Raw genomic sequence first — 12,500 nt, 5'->3', positions numbered from 1 at the left:
ACCTTCACATACTCACCCACACAATGTCCGTACTTGCTCTCAATGAATCCTGGCAGACACTGAACACAAGTGTATGAGCCAACAGTATTTCGACAGCGATCAGCAGTACACGTGGAATCGCCCGCCAAACACTCATTTTTATCTGTAAAAGAGCTTATTTTGAGTAGTAATAATAATAATAACCATGTAACGGAAACATTTGTTTGGCTAACACATGAAATGATAGAAAGGTGTAATGCGCCGTGAGAAGGATAGAAAACAAGTTGCTTGGCAGACGCAGTCAGGCGGCAATCATGTTACTTGCGAAATGAAAAATCATAAAAATCATATTTCAAATTCATCTACCATGCCATAAACGTGACTGAAATGCGCAGAACCTTCCTTTTTTATTTTTAACACTATTCTTAGGGCCTCTTCATATGAGCCCGGTTGACCGGGCATTGTGATTGGTTTGTTCTTCCGCTTCTGCTTCTGACTCCGACAAACAAATTTTCACTGGATCATAAGCGATGGAGTCATAAACGGAGTCGGAAGAAAATGGGAACGTTCTGATTCTTCTGATTACGATTCCGTCGAGCTTACGACTGCGCTTACGACTCCGATATTTGATTTTCACTTGGTCATAAGCGCTCTTACGACTCCGACTACGACTCCGGCTCCGTCGCTAGTGAAAACCAGCCTTAAATCCTTTGTAAAAACTACTATGCGTTCGTATGAGAGGGCGGGCTGGCTCGGTTGCCGAGATCTCGGTAAGCGGGCTGAAAATTTTGTCGTATGAACACTTCATCCCGGTTAACAGGAGGAAAATAATACAGTTGATTCTCGTGATAGGACGGACATAACCGACTTTTTAATTCTCTTTTCTTCGATAATGAAGCGTACTTCGTGTAGAAGACGCACATGACGTAACAAAGTTTTAGGGGTCTTAAGGGATTTAGAACTCTGATTAGGTATTGTTTCACGATTTTTGTTCTATTGTTTTACGTCATGTGTGTCTTCTACACGAAGTAAAAGCCGATAGTTGACATTAAGTCAAAAGAGATTTGAGGTTGCTTGAACCATAGTTAGTGGACTAACTATGCTTGAACAAAGAAAATGAGAAATTCTCGCCAGGCTTGTTCGTTAGATTTCACGCCTGAATGGTCGCGTCACAACTTTTTCAAAATTTTCATCTCGGAAAGCGGGCTAAAAGTAGCCATAAGAACAGAAACTAATTTCATCTCGGTAACCGAGACATCCCGGTCAACCGCGATCATGTGATGAAGAGCCCCTTAGTATACCAATGAGGAAAAAGGTTTTTTAGCCCACATTATTGATCTGAAAGCAATACTTTTGCCATATACGTTTGACCTGAACACCTCATTAAAGAAAATGTTCACTTTTCAGTGAATTATGGCTCAACAGTTCGCTGCATTAATTGCTAAGTTCCTTCTTTCTGAATTATACAACCTCCTCACTAACGATAATCACTTTTGAATTCATTTCCTTGGCCTTTTAACTGGCAACTACCAAACGGTGACTTCAATCTACCTTCACAGCGTTGCAGTTTCTCTCCCGCCTTCACAGGTTTAAACCCAGGATCACAGACGCAATGATGAGAAGCCAGTGAGGTTTCCTTGCAGGTGCTTGCATATGGACAATGCTCGCCTCTTTCATCACATTCGTTCAAAGCTGAAAAATAAACATAACCTCTTCCCTGATAAGGTGAAAATTATTGACTGCGCTTAAGGACGGTGCCTACTATTGTTATTGCGCATACGTTCTGCGCATCTCGATATACTCAGATTTCCTATCGGCGGTGCTTATTAATACGGGGGTAATTTTGCGCAGTTCAAAACTATGGAGAGATAACAGAACTTAGCCAGTTCTCTTTGTACCCAAAAAGAAAATTGGGGTAACCGTGCATTTTTCACAGATGATTAAGCTTCAATTTGGAAAAGAACGCCATACATTGCTTTGTATTTTAAAGCTTTTTACAAATATTGTTGATTAATTATCTTCGAAAAATGCGTGGTTACCCCCAATTTTCGTTTTGGATTTCAAAAACACTTGTTAAGATCTGCTTTTCCCGCATATTCAGTAAAGCGCGCAAAAACACCGTTGAATTAGTAGGTACCGTCCTTAAGGGATCCTCGTGCTCGGAGTTAAGAGGATTACGTACCACACCTACACCTGTGCATTTTTCCGCACCGTTTACCATTGCAAGTTTCGAGCCTTCCATTAGTAATTGCCTTGCAAGACAGATGAAAGGTTTCTTTTTGTAAAGCTCATACTGATTACAATTGCATCTTACTTCTTTGTTGGCGGAGAGTCGTGTTACGCACTTAAGCGACCAACGGGAAACGGATTCCTGGCTTTTATAGTTCTCGTTTTTCGCATATGTACGTATACCTCACTCATAATTTCATACAAGTTTCGTCCTCAACTATTTAAAAGGTAGCGCCAATTACATCTGAGCAAAGCATCTCCCTTGCCTGGCATTGACATCCATGGCTGTGTTTTTGCCGTAACTCATGAGTATTTATTTGATACTTACGGGCACATTTGTTATCCCAGTTTAAGCGTAAACCATTCTTGCAAGCGCACTGATATCCTCCTACTTTGTTATGACACACCATGTCTGTACCACGGCAAAGTTTCTGATCCTCGAGACATTCATTGACATCTGCAATAATAATTGACTGAAGTAAACTTTATTAAAAGAGATTTTTATTGATGTATTGAGTACTAGTGTTGAAATTAATCTCACGACTACATTAAATTTGCCACATAACGCTTCGTTAATGTCTTATAAAAACTCATGCCACATTCTCTGTCAATATGAGGTAAATACAATAAAAGACCTTTTTCGATAGATTAATTTAATTTTCTCTTTCAACAAGGCAAGGTATTGAATAAGCTTTTCCCGTAGTCACAGGTGACACTTCTTGTCAATGTTAAAGTGAGATGTAACATAACAAAATTGGACTCTTGTAATTGTACCTTCACAAATTGTGTGTCGACCTCTGCTTGCCATTCTAAAACCTTTAATACAGAAGCAATCAAACGGTCCAGGAGTAGTCTTTTTGCAGGTCGCGAATCGAGGACAAAACTTTCCTTGATTCTCACATTCGTCTAGTTCTGAAATAGAAACCGAGCGTATTACTGGAATACCGTGAGAGACTTTCCTTTGCTAGGGTAACCTACTGACTAATGAACATTTTTTATGAACTAACAGCGTAGCTCCAGAAAATAAGGTAACGAGAAAATTTGGTTTTGGTCACCCTACGACCATGTATACACCTTATTCCAAAATGGCCGCCATTTTGGTATTCTTTTGTTTCCATGCAAATTCGTTCAAGGTTAAATGTTCTTTTGAATTTTACGTTTGAAAGCGAGGCCATAAGGGACAATTTGCATGGAAACAAGAGAAAACTAAAATGGCGGACATTTTGGAATACGGTGTATGCCATTGTGAATTCTGAGGTGCAACCGGCGTTTTTGGCAGGAAGTTGCATGGCCAGCTGCGTTTGAAATTTGTAAAACAGCGAAAGACAGAGCAAATATAATAATAATAATAATAATAATAATAATAATAATAATAATAATAATAATAATAATAATCAATACTTGTATACTTGTGCCTGACATTTTTGGCCATATTCCAGCTAGTTTACAACGTTCATTTTTTATATTAGACATCCATCTATAAAAATGCCACTCGCCCGGACAGTAAACTATTTAACCTTTTACCTGAGCCCGCTCCTAGTCATTACAACTTGAGAAAGCCAAGGAGATTACCACTCTTTAAATGCCGAACAAAAGGTTCAAGAACAGCTTCATACCTAGCTCAGTTGCAAAATGGGACTAGCTAATTTTTAACAATGTGACATTTAACACTGTAATATTTATAAATATATATATTTTGTGTGTGTGTGTAAATATGTAGATATATAGATCCATCAAATTGTAAACATTGAATTTTTCAATCGTCTGATTGCCATTCAATTGTGTTAATAAAGTTATTCTTATTCTTAATGTTATGGTCAACTGACACCTGTCAAACAAGGTATCTGCTGACCAGTATCACGTGATCATATCGCGGGCTCAAGTTAGGAGCTCATCGAGGTTAGCTTTTTTAAGTTGACCGCTGACCAAGTACTGGGTTTCGAATGGATCGTAGGATCAAGCCGGGTTGACTTATTGTAAAATTGAATTACCCGGGAGCTCCGCTCTTAGGCTCACCTAAATCTATATATTATGATTTATGGTGAACTCACCAGCGCAACTATCAGGAAATAATGGATCAACCAAGCAAACTTTGCTGTTCCCACAATAATTTTTGTCTTGTGGACATGACTGGTATTCTGAAATCAACCAGAATAATTAGCACACATTTCAGAGTGATGCCGACAAATTATATCGCATGCAGACAATCACAATTCTGTTATCGATCAGAAACAGGAGGGAATCTGAGCACAAACCAGAGGGAAGGAAACAAGTAATCAAGTATAATAAAATCGCTGGTCATCATACATCTTTTAATATTTCATTGGTTTATTCGTCCGTCCGCTCGTATTGATTAATTTCTGTCTGTGTACCTGTTGCCGTTCAAGTCTCTTCTCAGGTTGAATCCGTTTGTACATATACATAGGTTGAATACGCGCTCGGATGAATTGAAGAAACCTTTGTTGGAGCCTAAATTAAGCCCAGAGAAAAATTAGGGTCAGCTTAGGATCATTTTTGGATATTACACATGGATATCAAACCGATAAGATGATACGAAACATTGAGAAGATGTGCTGAGATGCGTAAGAAAGAGCTTACAATTGAGAGAAGGTATAGGAGGGTTCTTCAATCCTTTGGGAAGGGGGGGGGGGGGGGTTGATAGGTGCTTTAAACTAGCTTGAGTGCATATTCAACCGAGGAAAAATGATGACTGGATTTGACCGACAACATATACACGTCTGTTTGTTCTTTGAAATGGCGCACAAGTAATGAAACATTTTCTCTTTGTTTAATTCGTTTGTCTCTGGCACGTAATTTGAAATTAAGATTCTTGCATTTAGAATGTCAAGCTAGGATTCAAATGATTTTATAAAGTATCAGCCAAACGGGTTTGTAAATGCATTGCTAATTCCGATTGAAACTCACCGCGACATTTCTCCCCTCCACCAACTGTTTTTCCCCTGCAAAGGCATTTTCCGTTTATGCATGTGGCATCAGGTCCACAAAAGTCATGATTAGAGCATTCGATTGGCTTTGCTAAAACAGAGCGGTATTAAAATTCAGAGTTAAAGCGGGACAGTGCCGGAGTGGAAAGTGGATATAATTAGCTAGTTTCTCAGCGTCCTTTCACCGTCACCAAGCAACTAACAAATAATCTTTCTTGTGTTTAATAAAATTACTTGCATTATTACACGGACTTTGAAAAGTAAGAAAAAGATGTTGTAAACGGTATTTCCTTTGATTAGAGTTATCTATATGTGGGGGTGGCATTTCTCCTGAGGACAAATCTGTTTAATTGTCAGATTGGGGTTTGAAAACGAAGCTATCATTGTTGCTTTCAATCGGCTATCCGAGTATGCATTTGGGCATAAAGCCAAAATCTGAAAAAAAGGGAGGACTCTTAATCATTACAAGGGATGGCTAATTCGTCCTTTTCACCATTTATTTCACCATTTATTTCTGTTGTTGTCGCTCAGGAAATCCCCTTCCCTCTAACCCAAATCGAGATTACTCCAATCCATGGTATGTATTTGTCGATCTGGGCATCTTTATTACTGAAATTACACGCTACGCCCCTTATATTACATGATATTAAGTACTGCAAATCAATCTCAAAGTCATGATAAACCCGGTTTTATTAACGGTTAACGAAAGGAGTATGTGCACTGATCTAAATATCATCTGTTATGGGTATTACGAATTTGTTAACTGTTTTTGAAAATACCTACCAAGCTCACAGAAATCTCCGGATCCTACAAGATCCCCTTTGCAAACACACTGGTTCCCATTACAGGCAGAGTAAGATGGGCACTGAGAGTCGTTTTCACAGGTTTTCTGTCGTTGTTTATTTGCTGAAATGAAGCAATATAAACCTTTATAATTAAATCACAACCGGCCTCGCCAAACTAGGGGCCTCGATCTCGGGAAATTGAAATCCCGCAACGTTTTTGGGAGAATTTTGGGCTGAGTTTGGAGAGCAAAGACGGAACGCGGGTATTGTTACTTAGTTACAAAGTGATACACACCACTTTCTAACAGTGTTCGAGGGCCATAAATCAAGTAACAGTCAGCGTTTTTTTCCACGGAGGTGAAAAGGGCCTTAAATTGACAGTGCTACCTTGCAAAATTGAATGAAGTGGTTAGTTTGTAACGGTGTCACATGATATTGAGTGCAATTTGATATAAATAAGCAAGAGTAAACTTGGTTTTTCAGACTAACAAAATTTCTCAACCCCGTAGAGCAAGTGCAATTCACATATTTATAATTTGCCTTATCAAATATTTCCCGGTAACAACTGAAGGAGTGTGTAACCGCGAGGCAGAGGCCTAACCTTTTCCTGATATCAGTTCAGCGATTACAAGGATCAAAATGACCGCGTGCTTTGCCATCACGATGGGCTAAGTAAAACGAACCACCGTTCCTTGTTTGAAGTGTAGAACCCACGTTTTTTGGTGACTATGGATTGTTAGCTTGGCGTTGTGAGCGCCAATGAAAAAGAGTTTCCGGCCTTTATTCACGTCATCAAAATTAATTCCAAGCAATTCCTTCGAGCAATAATCACGCGCAATTATCACTCAAGATGTCACTGTTCGCAAAAAGCCACGCGTGGCCGAGAATTGTGGTCTAAATTGCTTTTTCTTCCATAATGGACCACATAATCCACTTCCGTCTCATTTGCGCAGGCACGAACTACAAACTTCCGGTGTTTTCAATACCAGAGCTTTTTTGTCTTTTTGGGCTCAGAGAAAAGATCTGAGATTCTAGTGACGAAAAATGAATTTTGCTCCTCACAGAAGAAAAACAGAAAACGTAGGACGTTTGTTAACCTGCTTTCTGGCGGTAGTTGGCACAGAAAAGCACAATGTTCGAGGCGCAGCAAATCTGGTCTTCATATGGGACGAACAAGTGGAGAATCCGGGGCGAGGAGTAAAACCCGGGGGGCGGGGGGGTGAGGAAAGAAGGACAAGAAAACCATAGGAGTGAGATCAAGTCTTGCTCACTTCCCCAAGGCTTACTCACTTCTTATTTCTCCTGGGCCCACTCTCCCTTGAAGTCACCTGTGTCCACTCTCCCTTGAAGTCTTAGAAATGCTAATGCTACCCTTCAGCTTTGCGAAAACGTAGTCTTTTTTAAAAAAATTAAATTTCAATATAAGCGTGAAAAAAGCTTGTCTTCAAGTCTCTTTTCTGACAGGCAAAATAAGCAGATAAGCCCATGTACGTGAACTTCATATCAATGTGCACAAGTGCGAACCATGTAAAATGCAGAATGCCTTCACTGTGTAATATCAATCTCAACCCCAGAGCTCTTCTCTTTTGCAAATAAGAGCTCTGGGGAACCCTGATACAAAGTTTCTTCTCATTGGTTTTCGTGAAGAGCAATAAAAAGCGTCTCTAATTGGTGCGTTCATGTTAGTACGAGGAGTGAGCAGACGCCGTAAGGTTCAAATAGCCAATTTTTAGCTATATGAACCCTACGGTGAAAGTAGAGTTTCCCAGAGCCTACGGTCATGCGCAGACATGACATCCGAGGCTCTGGTGACGAAAATGTGTGTAGTGTATGTGGATCGGAATGTTATATTACATTAGATGAGGAACCATCCGGAGCGAAGGAAAGTGATCTGTTTTAATAGGGGCCGACTTTTCCCTCCCTCGCTCTCTGAAACCTAGTTTGGGACCTAGTGTCTGGTACAAGCGATCCGTGGGTGGAAATCTCGGGGTGCATCGTTGCTCTGGCAAAGCGTCCAGAAGTACCACTACTGATCCCGCTTTTGACATCCTCTACTTTAGAGACTTGGTCTCTGCATGCGCAAATTTCGTGCTGCTATTGCTTACCGTATGTTAGACACAGCGACTGAATTTCAATTTCCTGCTTTGATAAGTAAACCATTACTTGTTTTGTGCGTAAATCCATATGGGTCTAAAATTCTCTGGGATTCGTCGCGTTTCGCTATGTTTTGGAAATCTTATTTCTGGGTTTTCTCAGGCGCTAAATGTAAAACTAACGGTGTTTCTGCAATTTCGATTCTGGAGTTCTTCTCCAGGTTTTTCACGCGAACAATAGATTCGAGCTTTTGGTGAAAAGAGAGAACAGGAGTATAAAACCTCTGTTACTGAAAAACGAATAAGGTATTCCTGCATAACATCCTCCCGAACTTCATCATTTTTGCGGACAATGAGCTTTTACATTGATATTGCCTTCAAGGGAAGGTATTTTTTCACTTATAAAACATTTGAAGGCAAAAGATCACCTGTGGTCACACGCAAACTCGATCGTCAAAAAACGGTGCATAAAAAAGAGTACTTTTTATTGCAAAGAGAGGTGAATTGAACTGATATTTTTCCAGTTAATGTCCAGATATCGTCTGGATGTCTCTGGAAGGTTGGAGTTAACACGTAAAATCTGCCTGGACTTGTTTTATAGCAATTCCAATCGCTTAGTGAACCAAGGACTCGAGAAAGAACATCCACAAGCAACTGAGAAAGCGCTGGGCGAAGCGCGGGTTGGCACGGCCATTGGACAATAATGAATCTGCAAGGAAAAAAGAGACACCAATTTCAAAATGAGCAGAGATCAGTGATCGCATATTTTCAGATGTTCCTGAAACCGCTTTTGTAGAAATTTAGTGGAGAGATTAATCGGTGGGTCTACCGAAATCATCAGTGAAAGGCAAACGAGAGTCAATCGCTTGTCAAAAAGATTTTAACTGTCATGAGAAGCAACCCGATCGTGGAAGATCGGCACAATAAAAAGATGGGGTCACAGTGCTTGTTGAATCGTGCTGTATGCCCTTTATTCTAAGTGTTTTTTACCGAATTACGCGAGAAGCGTTCGAACATTGATCAAGCGGAAAAATTATTGCTATATAGCAAAAGCTACTAAGTATTACTGAAAACGTGAGCCGACTTGTTTGTCCGGGCTATAATCTTTTAGTAAAGTGATTTCAATTTGCCCAATCTTGTAAAAAAAACGTAATCAAATTGGACCGCCACAGTCCTAACCTTGCACTTAGTGTCTGGCTCCAAGTGCAATTTCACGTCATTTATATGTAAATACTTCAACTTCTACCATCCAACTTTTTTTCTCCTTAAAATATGTTTTCCCTGTACCTATTATGAGTAAATAAAACCAGTAAAAAGGGGTGGTTATCGTGCTCGTTTCTTCGCAACACGCCGACAAATGCATAAATCATTTTCCTCGAAAGGACTGGGGCGAATTTCAAAACAACAATTTCTTAACGGAGAAGAGTTATCGTGATTGTCCTTAAAAGCTTTTGAACAGCGAAAGCGGCCTTTGTTTTCTCTCTTCAGATAGCCGGCGAGCCGAAACGCCGCCATCTTCGAAGTCGCAATGTCATGCCAGTATAAGATGCGCGGTGGAAAACCTTAACTCAATGGAATTTCAGTCTGTGATTTAAGCTCGTTCCTTACCTTTTGGGTACACATATTGAGCAAATTCTTGAAAGAGAGAGGAAACTAGTCGGAAGAAGTTCATCAGAAGCCATAACCCTGATTATGACTCCTGGTTTCATGCTTTTTTCGTTTTTTTTCGTTTGTCTGCTTTTTCCGCGCCATCTTGAATTACGTCATACGTGAATTGATACGTCATATGCGCAAATGTCGATCGCGCACCTGATGATTCTTTGTTCCTATAAGATTATTTCCTTCCCTACCCCTCCCCCTTTGCTACCAAAGCGATCACCGAACGCTCTTCAATAACTCGAGATTACTACTAGTATGATAAGCAGCAGCTATGTTGCGAAAAGCGGTGCTAAATCTCACTATCATCACAAACAGGACAACTTTGAAATGCTGCTTCGTGCTGAATTTGTTTCGGTTTGGTAATTCCTGTGTCTCACCTTCATCGGGCAAGAAACATTGGCCGAGTGCATTGAAGTCATATCCGTCAGCACAATAACATTCGCCTTCATAACACTCTTCATTTTCACCACAACCACCGCACTCATCCATGGCTTAAACAAAAGACAAAAATATTATGAGCAAGGTTGTCTATCATTCAAAACTCCTCACACACTTCGTGGTGTATTACACTATGGAGTTTTCCTATTCCCTATGTGACTGACATAGTTACGTGGGCTCCGATACAGAGTTACTAAAGACATTATGTTCAGAAAGGAATATTGTTTTACTGTTCCCTGCCAATCTGTAGTATTTAAGTGCAAGCTTCGATCTCAGAACAGTTAGCCTTTTAGTGAAAATGATGAATACGTCAATCAAAATAATTTTGAAATGTAGCAAATTTAAGAAGGTTGGTTTGTTAGTTTGGTTAGTTAACGAATATTGATAGCAGAGTAAAGAAAAATACTCGGATTTTAGTCTTTTACCAGTCTTCTTGATGTTTTCTCTCATCATTTCATCTTCAAGTCACACTTATCGCTAAGAAATGAGATCACTTGGTGTAAATTCACGGCATAAAGCAAGATGGTTTTAGTAGATGGATGCAAAGCTGATCCAAGAGCAGAAGCATTTTAACTCGCATGTTTCCAAAAAGTAGGCATTTTAATTTCCGGAGAAAATAGTTCAATGGAGATAGTTCGGTACACTAAGATAGCTTTTTATTTAGAGCACTAACGTACATGGTCACTGTGAATGCTTTTTCTGTATGTTGTTGAACCATGTAGATCGCGGGCTAAAAAGAACCTAAGTTATTTGTTCAGTAACTTGCGGACTGACCTACGCATTCTCCGTGAACTCCGTCAATAAAACCATGTTTACAATTAGTACAGGCGTATGACCCAACTGTGTTAACACAGCGGCTAACTTTGCACTTTGCCCTCAAAGTCTTGCATTCGTCAACATCTGTGGAAAACAAGGAAAACAGGCATTGCGAACAGACTCATTACTAGGTTTCATTTTTCTTCAATATATTCAACTATTCTTGCATGACTAACTCAAAGAAACTTGGTTGAATCATATCTAGGTACATAGGTTTCTAAACAGTAACCTATCCGGCGTTATACCCTACGAACGCATTGGTTTCAATAACTTTTTTAACCTTAAAAACAGACAAACTCCGAAAAAAAATAGTAGTTTCAACACAAGGGTAGTCGATAGTTCGCTTCTAGAAAACTTTTTTTTAATTCAGAAGTGCCCGACCACGCCCAGGACAGCACATTGACTCAAAAAGAAAACTTCAAGCATCCGTTAAAAAAAATAAGTAGGATGATTAATCAGAACAGCATCAATCGGGGAATCACGAGAGTTCACAATCGTGCTTTGATCATTGTCAAGACTGATCTTAGCCTGCGTGAAACCGCGTCCTAACTACTAACATAATCTTATCCTTTTTACTTACCAACACACTTGCTCCCATTGAACATTCTGTAACCCTTAAGACATCTGCAGACTGGTTTGTCAGGAATAATAGGATCGCTAATGCATTTGGAATTAGGACCGCACTGCTCCACTTGTTCTTTAGAACACAGTTCACCCTCTAATAAAAAATCGAAACGTGTTTTCAATTCACAATTTAACCTGACGCCGAAGAATCAAATATTAAGGACACAAGCGTTCAAGCGATGCGCAAGATGACAACAATGAAATAGAAAATAGGCGATGGTAAAGAGGTCGAGAAATTAACCTCTGTTGGTGTCTTCTTTTAAACAGGGCATTGTCACGTTACATAAGCCATGTTTTAGCAACTCAGAAAAGCCTTCGTATGAATGGGAACTTACAATGCTTAAGTTTCGTATAAAAAAAAAACTATATTATTGCAGTAGAGGTGTATTGTTTTTTTTATCGCCCAAAGGATGAATTGATGAATGGATGAGGATAAAAATTAGTAATTAGCCAAGTATTTTATTTTTTATAGGTCTTCCTGGTGAAATTTATTACCATCTTTCCCTTAGTGTCCATGCTCAAAGACAAATATATTAAAATTGACTCCACTCTTCCTTACACGATCGAGGCTTGGAACCAGGCTCTCTCAATCTCTTAATTTTCATTGTTATCAATAAGAGAGACTGATCAGCTGGTCACATGGAAATTTGTTGAGGATGGGTTTATTCTCATCAATAATTCGAGATCTCTGGCTCCTTTCGTATTTCTTTTTACCGTCAAGAATCTGGCTAAGATCGAAGAAGGTGAAAAAACAAGGAGACTGAATTTGAGGCTGTTTCAGGTGATCAGATATAAACATAGTTCTCCTACCTCATTTCGTTCTGTCATAACTTCCATTTTTGTTACTGATAATTCCCTGGCCTTGGTTGTTCAAAGGGTGGATAACTATCCACTAGCTAAATCACTATCCAGCGGATACACAGTAGCAAAAT

At 39.5% G+C, this 12,500-nt stretch overlaps 2 protein-coding genes across 2 annotated transcripts in view; both read right to left on the bottom strand.

The window, feature by feature from the left end:
* The window catches only part of LOC138054588 (adhesion G protein-coupled receptor E2-like), a 5,058-nt gene extending 1,814 nt beyond the window's left edge, over window positions 1-3,244 (bottom strand). The window contains exons 1-5 of the mRNA XM_068901091.1: window positions 3,216-3,244; window positions 2,983-3,120; window positions 2,537-2,665; window positions 1,531-1,671; window positions 17-142 (exon numbers count right to left, since the gene is read on the bottom strand). Of these exons, the coding sequence (XP_068757192.1) occupies window positions 17-142; window positions 1,531-1,671; window positions 2,537-2,665; window positions 2,983-3,016 (430 nt within the window). The 5' untranslated portion in view covers window positions 3,017-3,120; window positions 3,216-3,244. The remainder of the gene's footprint in view (window positions 1-16; window positions 143-1,530; window positions 1,672-2,536; window positions 2,666-2,982; window positions 3,121-3,215) is intronic.
* A 5,302-nt stretch (window positions 3,245-8,546) lies between these two features.
* The window catches only part of LOC138053096 (latent-transforming growth factor beta-binding protein 2-like), a 17,073-nt gene continuing 13,119 nt past the window's right edge, over window positions 8,547-12,500 (bottom strand). Inside the window, exons 10-13 of the mRNA XM_068899782.1 lie at window positions 11,525-11,662; window positions 10,903-11,028; window positions 10,068-10,181; window positions 8,547-8,740 (exon numbers count right to left, since the gene is read on the bottom strand). Of these exons, the coding sequence (XP_068755883.1) occupies window positions 8,646-8,740; window positions 10,068-10,181; window positions 10,903-11,028; window positions 11,525-11,662 (473 nt within the window). The 3' untranslated portion in view covers window positions 8,547-8,645. The remainder of the gene's footprint in view (window positions 8,741-10,067; window positions 10,182-10,902; window positions 11,029-11,524; window positions 11,663-12,500) is intronic.

This window comes from Montipora capricornis, chromosome 6 (assembly GCF_036669925.1).
Source record: "Montipora capricornis isolate CH-2021 chromosome 6, ASM3666992v2, whole genome shotgun sequence".
Classification (NCBI taxonomy): Eukaryota; Metazoa; Cnidaria; class Anthozoa; order Scleractinia; family Acroporidae; genus Montipora; species Montipora capricornis.
The sequence above is the reverse complement of the archived record's forward strand: the minus strand, read 5'-3'. Positions and strand labels throughout refer to the sequence as shown.